Source organism: Chlorocebus sabaeus, chromosome X (genome assembly GCF_047675955.1).
Source record: "Chlorocebus sabaeus isolate Y175 chromosome X, mChlSab1.0.hap1, whole genome shotgun sequence".
Classification (NCBI taxonomy): domain Eukaryota; kingdom Metazoa; phylum Chordata; class Mammalia; order Primates; family Cercopithecidae; genus Chlorocebus; species Chlorocebus sabaeus.
In genome coordinates this window covers 66,571,262-66,595,118 of record NC_132933.1, presented here as the reverse complement: position 1 = coordinate 66,595,118, position 23,857 = coordinate 66,571,262, and the positions used below count along the sequence as shown (strand labels likewise).

Below are 23,857 nucleotides of genomic sequence, written 5' to 3'. Positions count from 1 at the left end.
TACTAGATATCTTGTTTGTGTATTTCCATGTTTTATTCAGCATATCCATCAGGCAAAAGTATTTGTGACTATCTTCTCCCATTCATTCTTCAATCAAGGGCTTAGGTCAGTCTTGTAGGGACAGAGAAGGCAGTGCTTAAGCTGAGTTTTTAAGGACAAGTAGAAGTTTGTTGGTCAGACAAGGAATGTGTGTGGGTGTGTACAGGTAATGGGAACACTACATTTTTGGATTGCTCTCCTCCTCACCCACCCTGTTTTATCTTTCTTCATCCTCCCTGTCATGTCCTCTCCTACTTCATCCCCTTGTATTTTCCTGCAGCATTGTGTTAAATATTATAATTTGAGCAAACTCAAGAGTAGTCCACTATTTAATATTTGCTGTACAGCAATATTTCTATATAAAGTATCTCCTTAGAAATAATTCTGTCTTTCAGCCAAGTGGTAAGAGATAGAAAAAAATCAGTTTAGATCTGTATTCTATCTAGAGTTCTCTGAGTATATGTAAATGTTTCTTCCAGTCACTTTCTCCTTTGCTTAAATGGGCTTGTTCTTATTTAGAGCAGATTTAACTGAGATAGAAATGTATTTTCCAAATTATGCCCTCCCAACCCTGCCCCACACACACACACACACACACACACACACACACACACCCCAGAGAGAGCTGGGCAGCAATTATGGAGTGATGGCAATGGTCCTACATGCCCTGCTGATAATCCTCTTCTTTCTACCCTCTTATCATTAGGCTATCTACAATTGCTGGGGAGCAAACTCAGCAGGAGAATCTTGGCCAGAAGCAATAGCCTGTGGCAAGATGGCAAGGTTAGGTAGTGGAAAAACTCCTGTTAGAAGCTATTTTTTCTCCCAGCTCATCTTTTGTTATTCTTGATTGGTAAAAGAAAAAAAAAATATAGTCTCAGTTTTGCAAGTGACTGGTGAAAGGATGCTATAAACATGTTGTTTAAGACTGAAATCTGACGCACTTTCCATAGAAGGCCAGTTTTCACTGGCCTATATCTGACATATGCTAGTAACTGAATTTGGAGGGAAACTTGAGCTCCTTGGAAAAGAAGCTAGGCCTGCAGAATATCATTGAAGTTTAAAAAACTTTCAGATCAGATTTGAAAATGATGAGCTACTATCACAGAGCCAGGTTGTATAGTCAGTGGAATGTGACACGTTAGTTGATGTTATATATTGGTCAAGAATGTGGCATCAGAGAAAGAGAGAAGTAGAACCATTATATTTTGTCTTCTCTGTGTGTGTGTGTGTTTGTGTGTGTGCATGGGTGTATTTAATTAAAGAGTGCCTTTAATTTCTTACAGGTAATTTATTACAATTAAAATTAATTTATATTGACTTTTGTGAGAAGTATAAATGCTATTATCAAATTCAAAATAAAATATACAGTCAAATGAAAAATTTAGATGAAAATATATTGCAGTACTAGTTTCATATGAAATGTCACCTGTGAACTGAACTGCATTTTGATACTATACATTAAAAATAGCCACCTTCCATAATCTGTGACATTTTGTATTATCCTAGAGTGCATGATTTTCTAATAACATTAGACCAGGGAAAGAAAGCCTAAGCTTGTATAGTCACATAGAAGACCAAGAGAGGCCGGGTGTAGTGCCTCAAGCATGTAATCCCAGCACTTTGGGAGGCCAAGGCCAAAGGATTGCTTGAGGCCAGGAACTGGAGACCAACCTGGTCAATGTACTGAGACCCAATCTATACCAACAATTTTTAAAGTTAACTGTGTACCGTGGTGCATGTCTGTAGTCCCAGCTACTCGGGAGGCTAAGGTGAGAGAATTGCTTGAGCCCAGCTGGTCAAAACTACAGTGAACCATGATTGTGCCACTATATTCCAGCCTGGTGACAATGCAAGACCCTGTCTCAGTGAAAAAAAAAAAAAAAAAAGAAAGAAGACTAAGAGAAAGCTAAGAAAATGTTACATTCAGATTTTAGCTGACCAAAATTCCTTCTGCCTGCCCAGCGAGTACATTTGATTCTTCTGCTCATTTTATTTTTTACTTTTTATTTTTATTTTGAGACAGGGTTTTGCTCTGACGCTCAGGCTGGAGTACAGTGGTGCATGCAACCAGATCACCGCTCGCTGCAGCCTCGACCTCTTGGGCTCCAGCTAACCCCACCTCAGCCTCCTGAGTGGCTTGGACCATACGTGTGTGCCACCATGCCTGGATAATTTTTATTTTTATCTTTATAGAGATGGGGTCTCCCTAGGTGGCCTAGACTACTCTGTCTATTTTAAATTTTTGGTTTCTCAAAGATTGTTTCCCTCTAATTAAATATTTCTCATTTATATGGCATCCAGAACAGTGTGTTATATATCTATATGTTTTTTCTCTTTTAAGCACTATAATCCTTTGTATGACAGTAACATAGAATCAGATGTTTATATATCATCATCATTGCCACCCTACAGAATGATCTCTTTCCCAAGGATTTTCCCCTTACGCCCCACACTTTCATTCTGTTGGGCATTTTTCTATAAAACACTGTGGGAGTGATATATGGAACTTGAGGGTAACATATACACATATACATATATTCAGGCACATTTATTAAAATGGACATTTCTCATTAACATCTTTTTCTTTTGTTTTTCTGCAAGAAAATAAGGTCATTGAATTTTTCAGTGTTCGAGAAGCTTATAAATATTTAAGGAAAAAACACAGTTTTACATTTTATCATATCAACCCAATACATGCTTTCACCCTATTGACACATTTATGTAACTGTATCTGATTCTTCCAAAGTCCTGCAGCTAATGTACATTCCTTTTTGATTTAAATCCATCTCCTATCCTTTCCTGAGAAGAGGCCGAATCTATCTTTATCTCTTTGGTAGTAAAAAATGTTCATAAAACAAAACTAAATGATTTCTCAGACAAAAATTTTGAACTCAGATAAATAACCAATGTATTTTTTTAAAAAAATTCTTTACCCTAATGGCATTAAGGGAAATGAAACTTATAAATTAAATAATATTTAATGGTACTTTAATATTTATTTTTGAGTGATAATCCAGAAAGTGCCTTTTTGTTGTTGTTGAGCATATTTTGAGTTATGGTGTATGCTCATATGCTTTGATTGCTATTCTGTTATTCTGAAGAAACCTAAAAAAGCCCTACCATTAACACAAACATTATTGAATTGAAACACATATAAAACCTGCAATAAACTTTCAGAAGTGAAAGAACAGCTTGTCTTTTTTTCTACCACATCTGGCAATCTGCTAAATTTGAAAAACTCTCTAAAGTGTACCTGCTTTTTTTAGCATTTTTTTCAGCAAACAATATGTAACTTGTATAAATGCATATAATTTTACTATTTTGTGTGTAGACCTACTGCTTATCTTTGTTTTCAATGGAGTGTTTAAGGTTGCCAAAGGCAAACTGTGAATATTTCTCAATATCATAGGTTTTAAAAATATGATTCATATCTGAAGATGATGATTATTGGAATAATGATACATTTTTCAGTTTACATATGATCAAAATAAAAGATGCAGTTGAATAAGTTTGATTTCATTATTTTGCATCAATTTCAAAACGAGAACTCCAACAATTATCTTGATATTTCATGACCGGATCCACCTTTCGAGCAATCCAGTGGTGTTTCAGTGTGTCTAATCATAGCAAGGTTATCATTCATTCTGTTAATATTTTATTTCTCCATAAAATAAAGTCGTTTATATTTAAGTACAGTGTTTAGGGGCTTTGTTTGTAAGTTGACAAGATATAGTGAACTTAATTGATGCTATTAAGACTTTACAATAAAATTTTATTCAAAAGATATAAGCATATTTGTATTATTACATAAAGATATAAACTTAATAAATTGTCTTCTTTTGTAAAATATCTTAACGTGGTGTGCAGTTTGTGTTAAACTTACATCATTTAACAGAATTACAAATATTTTGAGATGAAAATTCAGTTGAACAGGAGGAAATGGAATAAAATATATCTATTTTTCTCCTCTGGATATTAAGTTAATATGGCAGATGCAAAGTTATTTATCTTGCAACCTTTAAAAATAACATATTGGAGACCTCCACGCTCATTTAAAATTCAGAAATAAGAAAATTAACTTACCAGTTGTTATCTTGACAGTTACAATTGCAATAATTATTAAACAGTAAAATTTCACCTGTATTAGTAAATCTCTTTAATACCTATAAATGATTATGCCTGTAGAAAAAGATACTGAGATTAGATAACAAAAATCCTTAGATTACTGTCCCTTTTCACTCCGTATTTACTGAATTTTTAGCAAATGTTAGGATTTAGAACAATGCTAGATACTGTTTAAACCTAAATATTCAAATAAAAAGTCAGTCAGAAGTGGGACAGTTATTATGGACCACGACAAAGATGAATGAGGAACTTTGAGTCCAGGATTTTAGTTCTACTCTAATGTATAAATTCAGAGAGAAAATGAGAGCCTTTTAGTGGCATTAATTTTAGAAATTATTAAACTGCATATGCATGCACACAAAACTGATCTGACAGAAGAAGCATGTAGCCAAAAAATAAACTTAAAAAAATTGGCTAAAATATAGAGGTGATTAGCTTTATCCAAAACCACTGAAAGAAATCAAAACAAATTTAGGGTGGTAAACTAAATAAAATAGAAAACTTTAAAAAGGTGCATTGTTTCGAAAAATGTTCACAGGAGATCCACAATTAAAACACAATTCCACAATTAACTTGGGGGAATTGGTTTGGAAATGACAGCAGATTCCTAATTCCATGCCATTCCCCCCACAACATTATTATAATTTTCTTAAGTGAAAGGAAAACATACACTTAATGTTTTCTTAGACACTTAATCTATCCCTTTTCTAGAACTGGTGCAAACAGAACTGCTAATTACTCTAACATGTCACCAAGCTACTGAACTTTGAAAAGATAGTGGCTCTAAAATATTGTAGATGTGTAAGTTGCTAAACAGGTGATTTTTCAGTACGATATTCTAGGTTTAACAGTTGGGCTTACTTTTAATTGTGATAATACTTGTAGTCTAGATATCATAATAATAGCTTTGAGAGGAGCAGTTCATCAGTAGCAAAAATCCTTTAATAAAGTGTCATAGGCTTGAAACTCGGTGCTTCAAAGCACTTTGGGTACTCTAAGTATAGGAACATAATGCCAGAATCTAGTTCATAATATTGACCAATTTTCAATCAAAAGAAAAGCTGATTTTAGAGAAAAATTATGTGACAATAATTCATGTTGTTTAGAATTTACTCCTATTTAGTAGTATTTTTCCTTAGTAAAAAATTTCCAGTTACACATGTTATATATGTTTAGATTATATTTAAAGTATACCAAATAAGTTAGGATTTCAGTGGCAAATTTAGGTGCTTTATTTGGAGTGAGATTTTTGTAAAGTTTTTCTTTAAAAGATAGTAATTACAGAAAGATAAATTGACTTTATGCTTCATTGTTACTTTTCAGGTGTTCTTGATATTTCAAATTGCAAAGAAAATTTTCTGTCTTGAGGCCGGGTGCGGTGGCTCAAGCCTGTAATCCCAGCACTTTGGGAGGCCGAGACGGGCGGATCACGAGGTCAGGAGATCGAGACCATCCTGGCTAACACGGTGAAACCCCGTCTCTACTAAAAAATACAAAAAACTAGCCGGGCGAGGTGGCGGGCACCTGTAGTCCCAGCTACTGAGGAGGCTGAGGCAGGAGAATGGCATAAACCCAGGAGGCGGAGCTTGCAGTGAGCTGAGATCCGGCCACTGCACCCCAGCCTGGGTGACAGAGCAAGACTCCGTCTCAAAAAAAAAAAAAAAAAAAAAAAAAAAAAAAAAAAGAAAATTTTCTGTCTTGTAATCATCCTTCTTACAACTCCTTATCTTGCAAAAGTTTTTACTGAAATATTATAGGATTACCATTAAAATAATTTGATCGTGTATGTAATCCTATTGATACTGTCATATGACAACATGGTGAGATAAGTTTCATAATTATAACAATTTAACAGTTGTCAAAAGTATATTATAACTGATTTTCAAAAGTTTGCCATAAAGACAACTTGTTTCTATCTGTACTCAATCGTAAATATACAAGATTGCTTTCATCAGTTTCTTTTAGTAAGAGAACAAAATTGAAATTTTAATGATGACAATTAATTATAAAATTATATTTTCTTCTGAAAAATAGTTTAGAAATATCATGGGATCTGGTACTAAGATATTATTTCTCTGGTTGGAACATATATATATATATATATATATATATATATATATATATTTGTACGTAGGTTTACATTCTATGTACATATTATGTTGAGCAGATAGAATGGATGAACCACAATAGTATGTAAAGAAAATTTTAAAAGCTATTTGATTAACATCCTTTTCTAATTTAAAAACATTTTGTTTCTTATAGTTAAAATTTATCCTCTGCTGCTGCTCCTGGGGTTTCTTTTATTTTTTGGCTTTATCACTTAAGGATTATTAAAATAGGAAATGAGTTTCTTGCCTATTAAAAGCCTTTAAAGAAAATGATGCCTTAAAAGAAAGCCAAGACACTAAACACCTTTGAGCATTTTTCCTCCATCTCCTAAATGCTCTGTAATTTGTATGTAAAGAATGTAAGAACTGTCTGCCTATTTTGCATGACATTGCTATTTAATTTTTTTTTATTTTTGTTTGCCTCAATTCTAATGGGTAAATGGTGAGTGTGAGGTAATCAGGACATGCTATTTATGAGCATGGCAAAAATGTATTGTTTCACACTACGAATGCATCTTCAGAAATAAGTGGGTGGTCTTTCACTGCCACTTGATGTGATTTTTAAGGGAAGGCATTCACAGATACAAAGACATTCTTCAAAATGTGATCACTATACTACCAAGAGTCTCACAAATAAGCAGAGTAAAAGACTAAGAATCTCATATAGTATTGCTACAATGAGTAGAGGGGAAATAAAGGAAGGCCTATTTGCCCTGGAGAGAGAAGGAAGCAATCTGAAATTCCTTGATTTCAGTGTGAAGACTGTTACACTTTACACAGTGTGGATGAGAAAGAAGGTAAAGCTAAGGAATCCTAAAAAAGGGGTGACTTTAGAGACAAGAGGAGAAGCATGATGTGATGGGAAGGTGGAACACACAACCCATGATAGGGAGTATTCAGTCATCTCCATTAGCAATAATTAATATTCACCCAACAAGAAAGAGGAAGACTTTTCTTTCTTCTGTTCTTGCATTGTTCTTTCATTTTTTCTTTCTTTTAAAAATTTGTTTGAATTAAGAGATAAGTGGACAGTAACAGTTTTCTTTAAAACCCTTTGGCATAAGTATTGATGAAACTTTAGGGAAAAAAATACATGCCTGTTGAAGTTTTAGACTTAAGGGAGCATATATTGGAAGATATATTTGAATAAAGAAGATGCTTATGTGTTATTTTAGAAGAGAGTTATGGGAGTACTCTCTAGTAATTGATAAGATAAAAAGGGTAACTATACAAAAGGAATAATACAGACAACTTTTGAAAAGGTAGAATAAAACCCACTAGCGACATAAAACCAGAATGACTAACAGGAAATATTAGATAGTGAAATGGCTAACAATCTTCATAGGTACTTGTTTAATTCTAATTATAACCCTTGACATGGATTTAGCTAAGAAATTTATACTTCAATAAACTCCCTGGATACCCATATATTGTATATTTTCTTTGGAAACATATCGGAGGACTTGTTCAATTTTGCTAAAACATTAAAGTTGACACCTAATATAGAAGACAGTGTCAGTATATTGACTTCCACCAAAGGGAAATTATTATTTAATTTGATTGAGATCAAGAGATAAAGGTAAAAAATTTGCATGTAAAAAGAACAGATAATGTGGTACACTTTTGAGACAACAGAAAACTAAATAAAGAAGAGTGAAAGGAATACAATCATCTTTAGGGAAGGACATTTCAGCTGGAAGCAATTTCCTGTAATTTAAAATTTATGGAATTGCAACAAGATAAAAAGTATTACAATCAAAAAATATAAAAAATTCAAACTCTGTTCATGAAGATTTTAACAGTATCCATCGATGTTTGGAAATAATGAGCATAATAAAATGCAGATTAATTGTAAATTTCCATTAAAAAACATTTTTTTCATTGCATTGAAAACTTAATATAGGACCTGGAAAAAATGAGGTTTTATCTTGATAGTTATATTTGAAGTCAATACTATCGCCGCAAAGACTTTTAAACAAACACATGTCTTCTAAAGGCTTTACTACTGTTTTACAATGTTTGCACTTTTCTTGTTATCCAGGCAGTGTTTAGTTGTTAGGTTTTGTTTCTTTTCAATAATTGAAGCCTAGTGAGGGAGACAGGTATGTAACTGAGTTCTATAACAGAGCCACACACAAATTCCCAGGAGAGCAGAGAGGAAGGAGTCATAATTCAGCTTGTATGTCTAAAAAATGAGGTGACCAGTGTTAATATTAAGATTAGCAAGTTATTTGACCCGATTTTATTATTAGAAAGGAATATATACAGTGAAACCCCGTCTCTACTAAAAAAAATACAAAAAACTAGCCGGGCGAGGTGGCAGGCGCCTGTAGTCCCAGCTACTCAGGAGGCTGAGGCAGGAGAATGGTATAAACCCGGGAGGCGGAGCTTGCAGTGAGCTGAGATCTGGCCACTGCACTCCAGCCTGGGCGACAGAGCGAGACTCCATCTCAACAACAACAACAACAACAACAAAGGAATATAGTAACTTATCCACAGCAGAGGTAGAAGCCAGAAAGTTTCACAGCTCTTTTAAGTGTTGATTATAACAACCTTTTCACATCACTATAATTAGGTGCTTTTGTATACATTGTCTTTTGCTAGACACTACAAGGAGATATCCATTAGTTTTGGGTCTTCCTTTTCATGGTTGGCATTTTAAATGATGAAAATCAATGCACACTCATGGGGTTAGGTAATAGCTGAACATATTAATAGATGAAAATGTACATATTGTTAATGTCCATTCACTTATCTAAGGAGGATGAAGTGGGATAGTAATTGGCAGTCAGTAGGAGTGGCATGCTTTTCTCTGTGGAACTGTTAGGTGAATAATCTAATTCATTCACTGTGTTTATAAGAATTATCCAATCAGAAAGTTCAAGATAAAACTAACTGTCTGGAGGAGAAATGAAAATTAAATAGAAATTTTCTTGATAAATGACAGCCTTGATTTTACCTGAATGCATGGTCATAGCAAAGACCTAAATAGCTACATGACTTATAATGAGATTGTAACATTCCTAATAACGCCACTTAGAATATTGCATTTATTTCTGGCTACCATATTATATAGTTTGGATGTTTGTCCCCTCCAAATCTCATGTCAAAATGTGATTCTCAACGTTGGAGGTGGGGCCTGTTGGGAGGTGTTGGGCTGTGGGGGTAGATCCTTCATGAATGGCGTGGTGCCCTCCTTATGGTAATGAGTTCGCATGAGATTTGGTTGTTGAAAAGAGTTTGCAACTCCACTCCCGTTTTTGCTTCCCCTCTTGCCATGTGACATGCCTATTTCCCCTTTGCCTTCCACCATGATTATAAGCTTCTGGAGGCCTCACCAGAAGCAGATGATGGCACTATGTTTCTTGTACGGCCTATAGAAATGTGAGCCAAAGAAACCTCTTTTCTTTGTAAGTTACCCAGTCTCGGGTGTTCCTTTATACCACAGCTAAATGGACTAATGCATCATATTTTTTAAAAAGGTGCAGCATTTGAAAGAGAGAATTTGATTGACCTTAGGATATGAGCTGTGAAGACACGATAGAATCCTGAGTTTCTGTGACTTTTAAAGAGCAAATCTGAAGATTTAATTGAAAACAATATAAACATATCAATATACATATAGACAGACAATGTCTTTTTATTATAGTATAGATTATTGTAAAAGAGATGCATAAGTTTTAGTAGAAGAAAAAGTTGCTGAAACAAACATCGGAGCTTCTCAGCTCTTCAAGATCACCTTTCTGCAGCATGCAAGCAGAATAATGCACTACTGATTTATTCTTTGAAGGAAAATGTCTAAAGGATTTTTTCAGACAGTGCTTTTCTGAAACATAGAAGAGAATGCCCCTTAGCTCAATACCTCTAATAGGCATGCAATAACTATAAATCAGAGGAAAAAGGGTAGGTCTCAGGAGTGGCAACTAAACTGCAACCGTCACTGACCTCTCAGAAGACTTTCAATGTAATCTACCTATATTGGTAGGCAGGTAGCCAAGAATTTAGGAATCAGAGAACTACAGGGTTTTTGAGCTATGATGGGCTGGAGAGATCAACTTATTCAACCTCGGTTTTACAAAGAAGTATACTGGGATCTCGAGAGAAGAAGTAATTTGCTCATGGTGACACAGTTAATGGTGACACAGTTAATGGCCTAGTTGGGACCAATACCCAAGTTTCCTTATGCCTTGTGCAGTGTTTTTCTGTTAACCCTGTTACATTCAGAATTAGTTGTTGTTCAAAAGTTGGAAAGTAATTTTTCATGGAAGCAAAGTCATAAGCTCAGAGTTCTCCTTTGTTCAATTCTATACTTAGTTTCCATGATAAGTCAGGCTTTAAGTCATATTAATGTTGGCTTTAGACTTTCTGTTGCACATGTCCTTTCCTTTTGATTTTCATCTCCACCACCCTGAAGTAACCTCCCACTTGGTCTCCTCACGTACACACTCTCTTATAACAATCCATTCTGTGCATCTTGTCAGTTTGAGTTTCCTAAAGTATTGTTATCCTCTTTCAGTCTTTGTTCTTTAAAACCTATTTCAAGACCCAAGTCAAATTTTCCTCCCCCATAGTGACTGCACGGACCACTTCAGGTAAAAGTGATACTTTCATCTTATAAATTCTTATGGTACTTAATTTAATTTCGCCCATGGATCCAACATTCATTAATCAGATGTATTTGAGTATTTACTATATACCAGGAAATCAAGTGGTGCTTATTACTCACAGATATTCAGTGTTACATTTGTGGTCATAATTTCTCTCTTTTTAGATCGTAATATTCTTGATGTAAGATACTATGGTTGAAGATCTTTGTATTCTCTTTGTATACTCCATAGCACAGAGCCTTTTGTACATAGTTGATGATTACTAAACATTTGTAGAATAAATATTGAACTAAGAATCTGCTATGATAAGGTGTGAAGATAAATATGGCCTCTATGGGATCAGTATGCAAACTGTTAGATATCAATTATAAGCATGTTTGAAGAGCTTTCATCAATATTTTTATTTTATTTCTTCTTCTTCTTTTTTAATTCTTCTTTTTTTTTTTTTCTTTTTTTTTTTTTTTTTTTTTTTTTGAGACAAGGTTTCACTCTGTCACCCAGACTGGAGTGCAGTGGTGTGATCATAGCTCACTGCAGGTTGAAATACCTGGGCTCAAGCGATCCTCTCACCTCAGCCTCCTGAGTAGTTAAGACTACATGCATGTGCCACCATGCTCAGCTAACTACAAAAAATTTTTGCAGAGAAAGGGTTGCACTATGTTGCCAAGGCTGGTCATGAACTCCTGGCCTCAAGGGATCATGGATGTCAGCCAGCATTCTCAGCCTTTTTGATTTTTAAGTTAATACTTTGCAGTGCATAAAAGTCACATAGCTTATTAAGGAAAAAAGTATCAAGATAAAACAGCAATTCAATCATATTCACATAGATAAATATTGTCAACAAGAAGTGGTAGAATGCTGAACCAGATTAAAAACTCTTCAGTCTCACTTTCTACATATATAATTTAATGTATATATTAAATATGAAATTATATGAATATTTAAATCTACTTTTGCACATAAAATAATTTTATTCTATTAGGCAATGAAGAGAAAATGCTCTTCTAACTGTAAAACTACACAACAAGTGGTATTACTATTTAAACATGAGATTTTGAAACTGTAAGCAAACTATATGTATATACAGTGCTTTGAAAGATAATCATTTGCAATCGTAAATATCTGCCTCTGATCTCTTAATTGGTAAGGAACATGGATTCTATTTTATTTTAAAATAGATTTTAAATAGATATCAAAATAGGTTTATTTATTTTATTTTAAAATATTTTATTTTAGACTGTTTTAAAATATTTTATTTTACTATATTTTATTTTATTTTAAAATCCTTGTCAGGGATTAAGTCAGGAGATGAATATAAGGGATTTAACTGAATTTCAAATCCGTAATCCTCTTCATTCCCATTCTCAACTCTCAGTAATACATTAAGAGCATGTCCAGGCCAAGATTCCTTTGCTCTGACCCAGCTTGATTGTCTTCATCTGCAGCTAGACTAAACCAGATAGGATTACCAGAATGATCAATTGGCAGATGAACTCATTTTCTTAGAAACAGCTTAGCTGAGTTCTGCTTACAGAACTGCTTTTCACATCTAATTTAAGCTTAATTAGACCTATTTACCAAATGTTAAAAAAAGTTAAGGTATAGTTAAAATAAATTTTATAGCATTATTTGCTTTCATGAATAGCTTTATAATGAATCTATATTTTTACCCATCAATAATTCAGTATATTTGCTGCCGTCAATAAGTTTGGACTTATAAAGTTTCTGATAAACTGTGGCTACTCAGAGAAAATTTACTCAGATTCTAGAACACCATGAGTATTCTTATACAAATCATGTATCATAATTAATTATGTAAATCAGCATTGCAAAGTAGAAGTACATTCTTAAAATCTGTTTTATAAAAATAAGCTTAAAGACTCTACAGTGATGATTTTGAATGAGGTTAAAGTGTCCCTTCATAAGGTCAACACTCATCTCAGTTGACAAATATTTACTGATAACTACTGCATGCCAGCATTGTGTGGGCTGATGGAATGAAACAGCAAATATAAAACCTAACCTATTATCTCATGGAGATTTCATTGTCATTGGAAAAGTAGGCCTAAAACAAGTAAATAGGTAAAATAATTATACATTGTGATAAGTGCTAGGAAGGAAACATTATTTTAATGAGCAATTCAGAGTTGGAAGTTGACACTCAGTTCTCCACATAGGCAGTAAACTAGGAAGTAAGCCAGTTTACTATTACCTCGGTGTGATATCAAACCATCAAACACAAAGTCAGCTAAATGCTGATAAAGCAGTAATTGTGTCCAATGTTTTAAGGGTTGCAAAGTATATCTACCATAAATGTTTTGTTTGGCTTCTGAAGCATTTCTTTAGTGTTTTCTGTGAGTCATTCTGAACACACAATAGCAGGACATGATCATCGACTGGAAGACATGAAATATAAATAGTGTAACGGTGCTGAAAAATCCCTTACCAGAGGCAGGCTAGAACCCCTATGCAGATCAAAGCACGCAATTCAAAGGTCACCCATGATGTCTAGCCAAACCTACACACATGAATAGCAAGACTGAAAGATAAAAAATTTCCAACAGAAGCATTGCAGACGAAGATGACATAGCATTAAGTGATCTAAAATTTATGAAGGATTTGAGGAATTTTAACGTTTAAAGCTTTATACGATAGAAATTATTTTAGGCAAATTAGCTAATAATCAAAGTTTATGTATGTGACTGATATTTACTGAATTTGAATATGTGGAAGAATATCACTGAAAATACTATTTGGGATACATTCACAGTACCACTAAAGATATTTAATGGGCATCATCCTTGATAGCACATATATTCGTATTTCACACATATTGAAATACTTATTGTTGTACCATGAGAAGAGCAAGTTATTCTATTTTTTAAAATGAATATTGCCTTGAAAAAGACATTTGATGCTGTGAACAGTAATCCTATTTTTGACATTCTTTGTTTTTGTAGGGCATATGAGAAATATCATTGAAACTGCTGAGGCTCCTCGGACAGGACCAACAAAATGTTGTTTGTATAAAGGATCATCTGTCAGAGACAATTGACATAGGGTCTTGCATTCTTTGAGTTATATTGGTACTCTACGTTAATACAAGAGTTTATATATGTATAACTAAAAACCCTATCTCCTACAAACAAACAAGTAAAAAAATTCCATAGGCCCATTTATCTTCACTACCACCCCATCCCATATTCAATTTCGTTTTCTTTTTCCTCTTGACTCTGACTTTAAATCTCACTGATTTTTAAAAGACTCAAATGTGTGCATCAACATTTATCAGAAGCAGCAAATATTTAATATAAGGAAAGTTTGTGTTATTCCCAAATAATTACGGGAAAAAAAAGTTCTGAGAGGAAGCAAATGGTCAGTTTTAATTGTCTGGGCCTTGGTTCACAAAATCACGTATTTGGAGATTTAACAGACAAAGCGTTTGTTTGGATGCCTTCTACAAACTTATAGGCCTGAAATATACAGGCTATTAAATTTATACCTTTAAAAAAAGGATATCTTCAGGTTTTTTTCTGTTAATATATATATTTGCCAAACATTTTTCAGGATTCCTAAAGTGGATTAAATGGCTTTAAACCAGCTTCTGTGGAGCAAGAGTTATTATGTAAGATGCATAAGGTTATCATCTAAGAGTGAGGAAAGACCTGTAAAAGTTCCAACAGTGGAAATGCAACATTTAACATGATTTGATCATGTCTCCAAATATAACTTTTAAAAGTTTTACCCGCACATATTTATTGGCAATTTACCACCTACTGATGATGTCTGATAGGAGGTGGGAAGGCATTGCTTGACTTATACTTTATTTATTTATTACATTTCATTAGAAAATAAACATTTTATTTATTGTATTGGGCCAGAAAAATAAATTGCATGACAAAAAGATGTTACCTGTGTAAGGGGCAGCTGAAACCTAATTTAGTAGTCCCCCAAATATGGCAGTATATGTCAACAGCTGACTGCCATTTCAAAGCATAGGGAACATTTTTATTGATCTTTTGGAGTTTTAAATATATAGCTTCTACTCTGAATGATATTGTATCTGTGAGTGTAATCAGAGTTTGTTTCTTATTTAATCTATTTTTATCTGATGCTGTTTGCTTTAGGTGCTCTTCTATAAATATGGATGTAAACTTCAAAGTTCAAAGGCTTGTCTTTCTTCATTAATAAAAGTACATATGACTTTTTTTAGGTAGACAGATGATTTAACACTCTTAGTACACCTTCAGTCAATACCTTACACATACATGGAAGTTTTCAGAAATCCCATACTTTCTTTAGGGAAATTGATTAATATTTGGGTAAATTACACCTGTAACCCTTAAAATAGCAGCCATAAAATTCATATTCTGCCTGAGACCTTGGAAATAACATAAATTCATTAAGAGAGCCAGGTATAAGGTCATACAAAATTGTGGGAACTGTGGGGAACAGTAGAGTGCATACTTTTTCTATGGGGGAGCCATTGCTAATCTACTTCATCTGGTTATGCCAAACCAGTAAGAGTGTGGAACCAGTATTGCCAGATCTCTCTTTTTAATACAAATTTCAACTTTTATTTAAGATTCGGGGGTACATTATTTTAGATTTCGGAGGTACATGTGCAGGTTTGTTACGTGGGCATATTGCGTGTTGCTGAGGTTTGAGGTATGAATGATCCTGTCACTCAGGTAGAGAACATAGTACCTAATAGGCAATTTTTCAGCCCTTGCTCCTCTTTCCTCTCCCCTACTTCTAGTAGTCCCCAGTGTCTATTGTTGCTATCTTTATGTCCATGTGTACCTAGTGTTTAGCTCCCACTTGTAAGTGAGAAGATGCAGTATTTGGTTTTCTGTCCCTGTGTTAATTCTCTTAGGATAATGGCCTCCAGCTGCTTCCATGTTGCTGCAAAGGACATGATTTTGTTCTTTTTTATGGCTGTGTAATATTCCATGAATACATGTACCACATTTTCTTTATCCAATTCCTTGTTGATAGGCACTTAGGTTGATTCCATGTCTTTGCTATTATGAGTAGTGCTGTGATGAACATATGAGTTCATCTGTATTTTTGGTAGAAAAATTTATTTTCCTTTGGTATGTGCCCAGTAATGAGATTCCTGGGTCAAATGGTAGTACTTTTTTAAGTTCTTTGAGAAATCCCCAAAGTGCTTTCCATAGCTGAACTAATTTACATTCCCACCAAAAGTGTATAAGCACATTGAAATTAAGATTTTACATAAAATGTTTTGATTTTTGATCTGTACAGAAAGATCACTGGCTTAGAGATCAAGGGAGCCACAAATCTTGTCTCTTCAACTATCTAAAGATGTATGTAGTGTTTATCAACCTTATTATGTTCCCATGAGGATAAAACAGATATGACAGTCTTTGGGAGGATATTAAAAAAGTGGTTATCTAACATACAGTAGAGGAAGCAGGATTAAAAATGTAGGGGTAGTAGCTGTCATTCAGGTCAGTATATTGGGAGATCTGACACTAACTTCCTCTGTGACTTTGGCCAAATAATCGAACATCTCAGGGGAGAATTTCCTCATCTGTTAAATGGTGATGGTGGTAGGTAGTTAACCAAAGCAGTTCAGGCACCCCCATTATAACACATAGGAAAAGGAAGAGCTGCACTAATGAAAGGATATAAGAGAATTGCTCCCTTTATTTTTCCTTCTACTATACATTAGTAGTTTCACTGAAGTTCTTTAGAATCCAGTTTGAAATCCATTGCAGTAGATACTTCCAAAAGTTTACTGTATCTTTAAAATGCTTTGTTTGAAGTACTTTCCTTCGTTTGAAGAATCAGTGAAAGGAACAATCTCTTTAGTTTACTTCACACCAGAGGCTGAGCATAATATGTGATATTAGATAGTGATTTTTAAATTTATCATAAAAAGGACCTAAATACTTAAATTAAATGAGCCTGACATTTTAACTGGACTCTCTATTATGTGGTATTTTATTGTCTCTTGTCATGTGTCTTGCATGCTGTTTCTCTATATTATTAAATGAGATTCTGTGGGCTAAATTTAGGTTTCAAAAGTGAGAATATCGTATCTCTGATTCTTATATTAAACCGACTCCAATCAAGGATGAGCACACTCGGTAGCAATCACTGTCATTAACTTCGTTGAGCTTCACATTCACATGCCCAAAGTTGGAAGAATCAAAGTATGAAAATTTATTTATCAGTGGTACAGGGTAAAAATGACCTTGACTAATTCTAAATAAAGCTAGCTCTCCATTATTAACTTCTTGGGTCTCAGCCAGAGTAGAATCACCTTCTAGTCATAACTTGTGCATAGGGGAAGGCTCTCTCTACAGTAAGGTTAATCAATGTCCTAATGAGGTAAAATCATGATGATGATCGGAACTGGTGAGTTGTATAGAGAACCCTCACTACTTACCACCGTATGTTGCAAAACCTCAGCTGCTAATAGTTCTGTTGGTGGTAGTTGTATATTGTGTATTGTATCTGCCACAACGTTCTTGACTGTGTGTAACCCCTGTTTTGTTACTGACTTTATAAGAATGTGAACATATGTATATATCAGCCACAAGGACACATTTTAGTAAATTTCAGGCCTTTTCATCATGACTTTTGTTTCATAGCCAGAATCAGAAGTAGGGAGGGGCAGCAAAAAGAAGACTTTAGTAGACAAAGAGGAAATAGAAGGAATACAAAACATTTTGGGCCAACTCCAGGGAACTCAGATGATTTTTTTTTCACGTTATAACCTATTCTATACTGAGCTGATAATATTAGTATCATCATCTGCTTGTTCAATAAAGTTTTCCAAAATGGTATAAGGAAAACTAAAATGAATTAATTAACATCACTAAAAGAACTAATTCAGAAGTATAGAAGTCATATTTTACTTAGAATGTCAAAAATGAAATACATCTATTAAACTTGTAGGCCTTAAAGCCCTAGAGTTATAGCTAGTTTGTTAAGCACTGTTGTAAAGTACATTCCTTACATTGGAAAAGATAAATGAGAAATTTTCAAATATCAAGGTAAACTCCTAATTTTCTAAGTAATTTTTAAGTTGTCAATAAAAGGACAGTTAACTCATGCATGTTTATATATTCATTGAATAATTCTAACAATGTTTCTGTAGTCAATGATTTCAGAGTCTAAATTTAACTAACCTATGAAACTCATGCCATGGGAGAAGTAAATGATTTTGATTTTGGTGAGGATTAGTATAATTATATTTACATGTATAGTGATGACCAAAAAAGGTTTGTTGAGCTTAGAAAGCTTTATTTTTTTAAAAAAATGAGGGATCTTTGGTAAAATTGAAAAAATGCCCTCAAATCCAGTCATATATAGCCCATTATAATAAGGAAGGATGCATTATCACTGACTTGGTGTGTATGATTATATTTTATTTAAGAAAAGTGTCACCTCAGAAGAGGTTGGGTGAGTGAGTTGTAAAGCAAAACCAAATAGTTCTGACAGTGAAGTGACAGAATGTAAGAGTAGGTGAAAAAAGGCTCAGCTTCACTCTTACCTCCTCTCCCCAGCAACCCCAGATATATTTTCATTTTTTTTTTTTTTAGAAATCTCTCTACAGACTTTGAGCAGAGAAGCGGCCGTTTTTCAAAAGCAAAAAAAAAAAAAAAAAAAAAAAAAAAAAACAGAAACAAAAAGATAATATTTTTGTTTTTGTTCAACAAAAAGATGATGAACTAACCACATATATTTGTAGTGAGCCTTGTGGGAAGGTTCCCGTTTCTGTATTACTAAGAAGTACAGTAAGGGTTAAAAGAACCACATTATAGTCCTCATAGTTTTTTTTGCATGTCTTTTGAGATTTCATTGTTCTTTATTAAAGGATTGGAGAACACTGGGGGTTACTGCACTGCTGGAAAGAATAATTATTTTGTTAACAAGGCTAATTATGTATTTTTTAAAATGGATCTCTTTTGTATGTGTTTAATTTCTTTTGTGTGGATGTATGACTGTGTGTGTGTGTGTGTGTGTGTGACTGTGTGTGTGAATGCGCATGTGTAACCCTTGTGAGGAAGATGTAAGATAATTCCGTATGCTCCAGAAAAATGTATATAGTGATCTGTTGGAGATCAATGGCTCCATGTTTAGGAAATAAGCACAACATTGATATTGGCTTACTTTCATCATCTTGTTGGCCAAATAAAAGATGAGAAAAAATTAGAACGGGATATTTCCCTCCAAAATGTTGGAATACCTAATGGGATGGGAAGGAAGGCTCTTGAGAGAGAGGGAAGAGATACAATATTGCTGAATTTTTTTGGGAATTGTTACGACCCAAGGCCACTTTCTTCAACAGAAATCTATAACCTTATTTCCTTGCCTTTATATATGGAAAAGCCCTAAACCACATGACATTTCACCTTATTCTTTAGTCATTGGGGATTATACTAGAAATGTGCTAACATTATTCATATATTTAAAACACTAATAGCAATTCAGGCTTCCTTACCTTCTATGTGCTCTTCCCTGCTGGTGTTTCATTGTGTGTAACCTATCTAAAATTTCTGCAGAATTTAGGAAGATGTTTTATGAAATATAATAAAGCCTTGATTAATTGGAAGCTAACTAACCAGAACTCTCAATTAACCAGTTTTATTTATTTATTTTCTGCTACACTCTCCTTTTAGAAGGAAGAGGCAAATGACAAGAAAACAAGCTGTTAACAGGTATTTATGTATTTATTTTTTAAAAATCAAATTCCTGAGAATGTCCTGGAGCCTGTACAGATTCAGCCACACTTTCATAATCTTGTTCCCTGTACTGTACTCACTGAGGTAGGAAAGTAGAGCCATTTAAAATTTTCAGCAGCAAATGCTGAATCTTGCTTAATCCTCAGTTCATAAGAAAAAATGAAATCCAAAGAGTGAATTACAACCCATCCATCCAGTTGGAGGTTCTAAAGCAGAAGTTAGAGAAAGGCTGCAAAGTTGGTTGGGGTTGAGTGAACATCACTGACACAAAAACTAGGATACCTATGTAAAATAATGGAGAAATTATTCAGATGTCCACCCGCCCCTTTGTTCTGGAATGCTTAGGAAGGTACATTCACTTTTGCAGGGCAGCACAGGCTATTAAGTGTGCTACAATGATAATGGAAAAGAATCTGGCTTTCTAATCTTTTAGGTCATTCTAAGCATTAGGCACAGATATGTGTTGTAGGCATGTTAGAAGTTCTAAAACCTTTAAAATCCTTTTCTTCTAATAATATATTTTAAATAAATATTTGGAAGTCTAAGAAGATTTATACGTGAAACCTCTTAAAATATCTATGAAAATCTTAGTAAAAGGGCAATCAGAGATAACATATTGTTCCAGGCCTCAGACATTTTAATTTGTAGTGGTGAAAAGAACACACAGTGACTCAGAGACAAGGGCAAAGTAGGGGAACTCATGTTCCTAAAATATATTTTGATAGTTCCTGTCAGTAGTGCCCCACTTCTCTTCCACACTTCTTTCTCGGGTTACATTACCTTTTGGTGATATTTTTTGCCCCTTTCTTTAGGGCTGCCCTTGATGCAGGCTTTATCCATATTTTCTACAAGAAAAATATCATAGAGCTGTAGGGGAGATGAGGACTACACCATGGATTTATCCTGGGTTTTCAACATACAAAATAAAACATCACTATGGTGGTGTTTCTAGTATCTGTGACATTTTCTATATTAAAAGTTAGTTTTACATGTTATGCACACTAAATAATACCCAAGTGACCTGAAGCAGTGGATGTGCCTCCTTAAGTGCCAAACTTTCTATTAGACAATGATATCAATGCTGGGAAGACTAAAACCCACTAGATTTTATTAATGACTGAGTTTAACTGTAAAATAGTAAATGGATTAAGTTTTGAGTCTAGGCTTGGATATGGAAAGTGTTTCCGATTTGATATGAATGCAATTGAATTTAGGCATTGAAAATGGCTTTCACTTTATTTTTGATTTTCTAGTAAAATGACAAGCAAATTAAGTCAAGTTTTTTGTTCATTAAGTATAACAGTAGTTTATATGGATTTACTTCTGGATTGTCAAAATATACATTTCATATGTACATATATATAATACTATTTTTACACTTATTGCAATCAGAGAAAAACCATGAAGTGTTATTGAAAATATGTGTACCAAGTCGTTCACATAAACTATAGAGAAACCAGGAGAGTCGCAAACTCTAATGCCTACTGAGGCAAGGCTGGTAACACAAATGAAAGACTATAAGCGATATAGAGTGGTGGGGACTATGGTGAACTAGGGAGCATATATTCTTTTCCAAAGTGGTGGCTATTACTGTTTGGCTGATTATTACCATGTGTGAATGCAGGCTCAGTGTTGTTAAGATCCGACTTTTTAAAAGAAGCTGGGAATTAAGATTTTTACATGAAATTCTCCAATTCTTAAATGTTGGCAACTAACTCCATAAAAAGCAAAACAGAAAAAAAAAGCAACACTGCGCAGGCAAAACAAAATCCATCTGGGGTCAGGATCTAGCCCATGGGCTGTCAGTTTGCGACCTCTGCTCTAAATTGTGAGTCCTCAAGGTATTGCATTACAGAAAGAATCACAGTTTGTTATAAATGCACCTAAAGCCTTTGATCAAGGAAAGTTCATATAAGGTGAATAAATAACCAGTGGAGTGCTTACGAATAATTATTCTGGTACTCAAAATGGTGGTTATGCGCTGTGTGAGTTTTATTTTTTACTTCTTCAAAATAGGCAATCTAATTTTTCCTTCAAGTGATTTGAAAATTAAAATTCAATTATTATTTTTTGCTTTCATGTTATCAGTGAAATGCAGTATGAAACAGATTATTACTGCCATGTCCAGAAAATAATACTTAAGTATAGTTCTCATCACATAACATAATTAAGGCTTCTATTTAAAGTCCAATTTATTTTGTTTTAATAAGAAAAAAGCCATGTGTATAACATGTGTTGTTTTATTTTAAATTGGCTTGCCTTTAAACAAATTCCCAATTCCATCTAGCGAAATTCTTTTATTTTTACAAATGGTTAAAATAAGAAATAAAAGAAATGTAAGCAGTTAACACAACAAAACTTCATTTGAACTTTTGATAGGCATTGGCAAAGATAAAACAAAGTTGGTCATCTGAGATTTTATTAAAAGGTAACTGTTTGACTGATCTGAGACTTTGCTTGTTTGTCTGTCCCGCCATGGACCTTAGCACATAATCCCACTGTGCTACAGTGCTTTTGACATCTGTATGCCCCTTTCATCACTGACAATCCAAAAGCATATTTGTCTAAAAAGGAAACAATTAAATTCCAATCTCTCTAGAAAAAAAAAAAAAAGAAGAAAGAAAAAGAGAAAGAAAAACACCTCACTGTTAAACCTGCTTTAATGGTCACAATGATCTGTACCATAAATCCTTAGTGAGGATGGTGAATTTAACATTTTCATTTCTGATGAGAAAGTCGAGAACTTTAAAAAAGAAAAGTAAAAAAAGAAAGAGAAAGAATTGAAGACATAATCTCAAATCCTGAATAAACTAGAAAAATCCTCATTCCTTGACAAATTATTCTAGTTGCAGATTTAACACAAACACATATGAAAGATGAGAAATTGTTGGGTAACTGGTCAACACATATGACAATGTGCAAAATAGCTGATGTTTACTTAAATAAAATTTGGGTAGACCGTGCTGCCCTTTCCAGATCATCAGCTAGTTTTGACCACAAGTAATCTGTTACATGATTGGGACGCAATCTGTTTAAACATACTAATTAATGAAACTTATTTACTAAAACTCTAATAATTAAGGATCTTTAGTTAAGTGGTTAGTCCTCAAACTCAGAGAATTTAAGAAATGAGTGATTATTTGATGCATTTGACCAGCATAGACCTATAAATAAGATAATTCAGGATAAAATATTGATGAATAATTAGTCCTCTTTTTTTGCCAGGACATAATAATATCTAACATTTATCAAACATGAGTTCAGGTGATTTTTCATATATTAGTTTTTTTAATCATCATAACAAATCTGTAAGATAGGTGCTACAATTATAATCGTTGTCTTACAGTTGATGATACTGAGTCACAGAGAAAGTTAAATGATTTACCCAAGGTCATACAGCCTATAAATACCAGAGACAGCAACTAAATCAAAGCGGTCTAGTTTCAAAGCTCATCTGCTTTGGACCAATATATTTTATAACCAGCCAAATGGAATCAGACTAATTAGAAAAACACCTCATTTACTATTATATATAAAATTACTTATTGAAAAATGACATTTCTATTCAGAAATCAAGTTTGGTAGCATCATTTTGGTAGTGTAATACATTAGCAAGATTAATTATAAAATAGTTCAGATAGAGCAGGAAGCAATAAAAGGGAACAGCAGGAAATACTGAGAAAAACTTGTGGATCAATATTCAGGGCTACATTTTGCTACACTTAATCCACAGTTTAAAAAAATTGTATCTGAAAAACATTTGTATCTGTGAAACATTAATATTATGACTAACAATAATATCCTTTTTATTCCACAAATGAAAGATGACCACTAATCCTAAAACCAGTGTGTATCATTACTGTGTCTTTTTAAAATTTTGTGTGTATTTATACACAAACAACATGCAGAATTGATTTTTGTGTTTTTTAAAATTTTTGTGTTTTAAGATGTATTGAACCGGTGTGATATCATACTACTCTTTTTAAGAATTTTTACATTATGTTTTTGAGATTCATCCATATTGATACATTCAAATATAGTTCACTCTTTTTTAATTGTCCATTATACTACCTTGTATAACACAATTTGATAATTCTTTCCTATATCCATAAGTCGATAATTAGGTTGTTTCCAATTTTTTGTTGGAAACCATGCTGCAATGGATATGTCTTGCACCCATATGGGAATATTTCTCTAGGATATAAGCCTAGAAGTGCAAGTTTTAGGTTGTGAACTATATATGTCTTCCACTTTA

At 33.7% G+C, this 23,857-nt stretch overlaps 1 protein-coding gene across 6 annotated transcripts in view; it reads left to right on the top strand.

Annotated features, from left to right (window-relative positions):
- Window positions 1-23,857, top strand: part of DACH2 (dachshund family transcription factor 2) — a 676,255-nt gene that overhangs the window by 213,876 nt on the left and 438,522 nt on the right. For 3 of the 6 annotated variants that reach the window (XM_037989462.2, XM_037989461.2, XM_037989463.2), the window contains exon 2: window positions 19,540-19,578. The exons of the other annotated variants lie outside the window; for them this stretch is intronic. In XM_037989462.2, coding sequence (XP_037845390.1) covers window positions 19,540-19,578 — 39 coding nt within the window. The remainder of the gene's footprint in view (window positions 1-19,539; window positions 19,579-23,857) is intronic. 6 annotated transcript variants of the gene reach the window in all.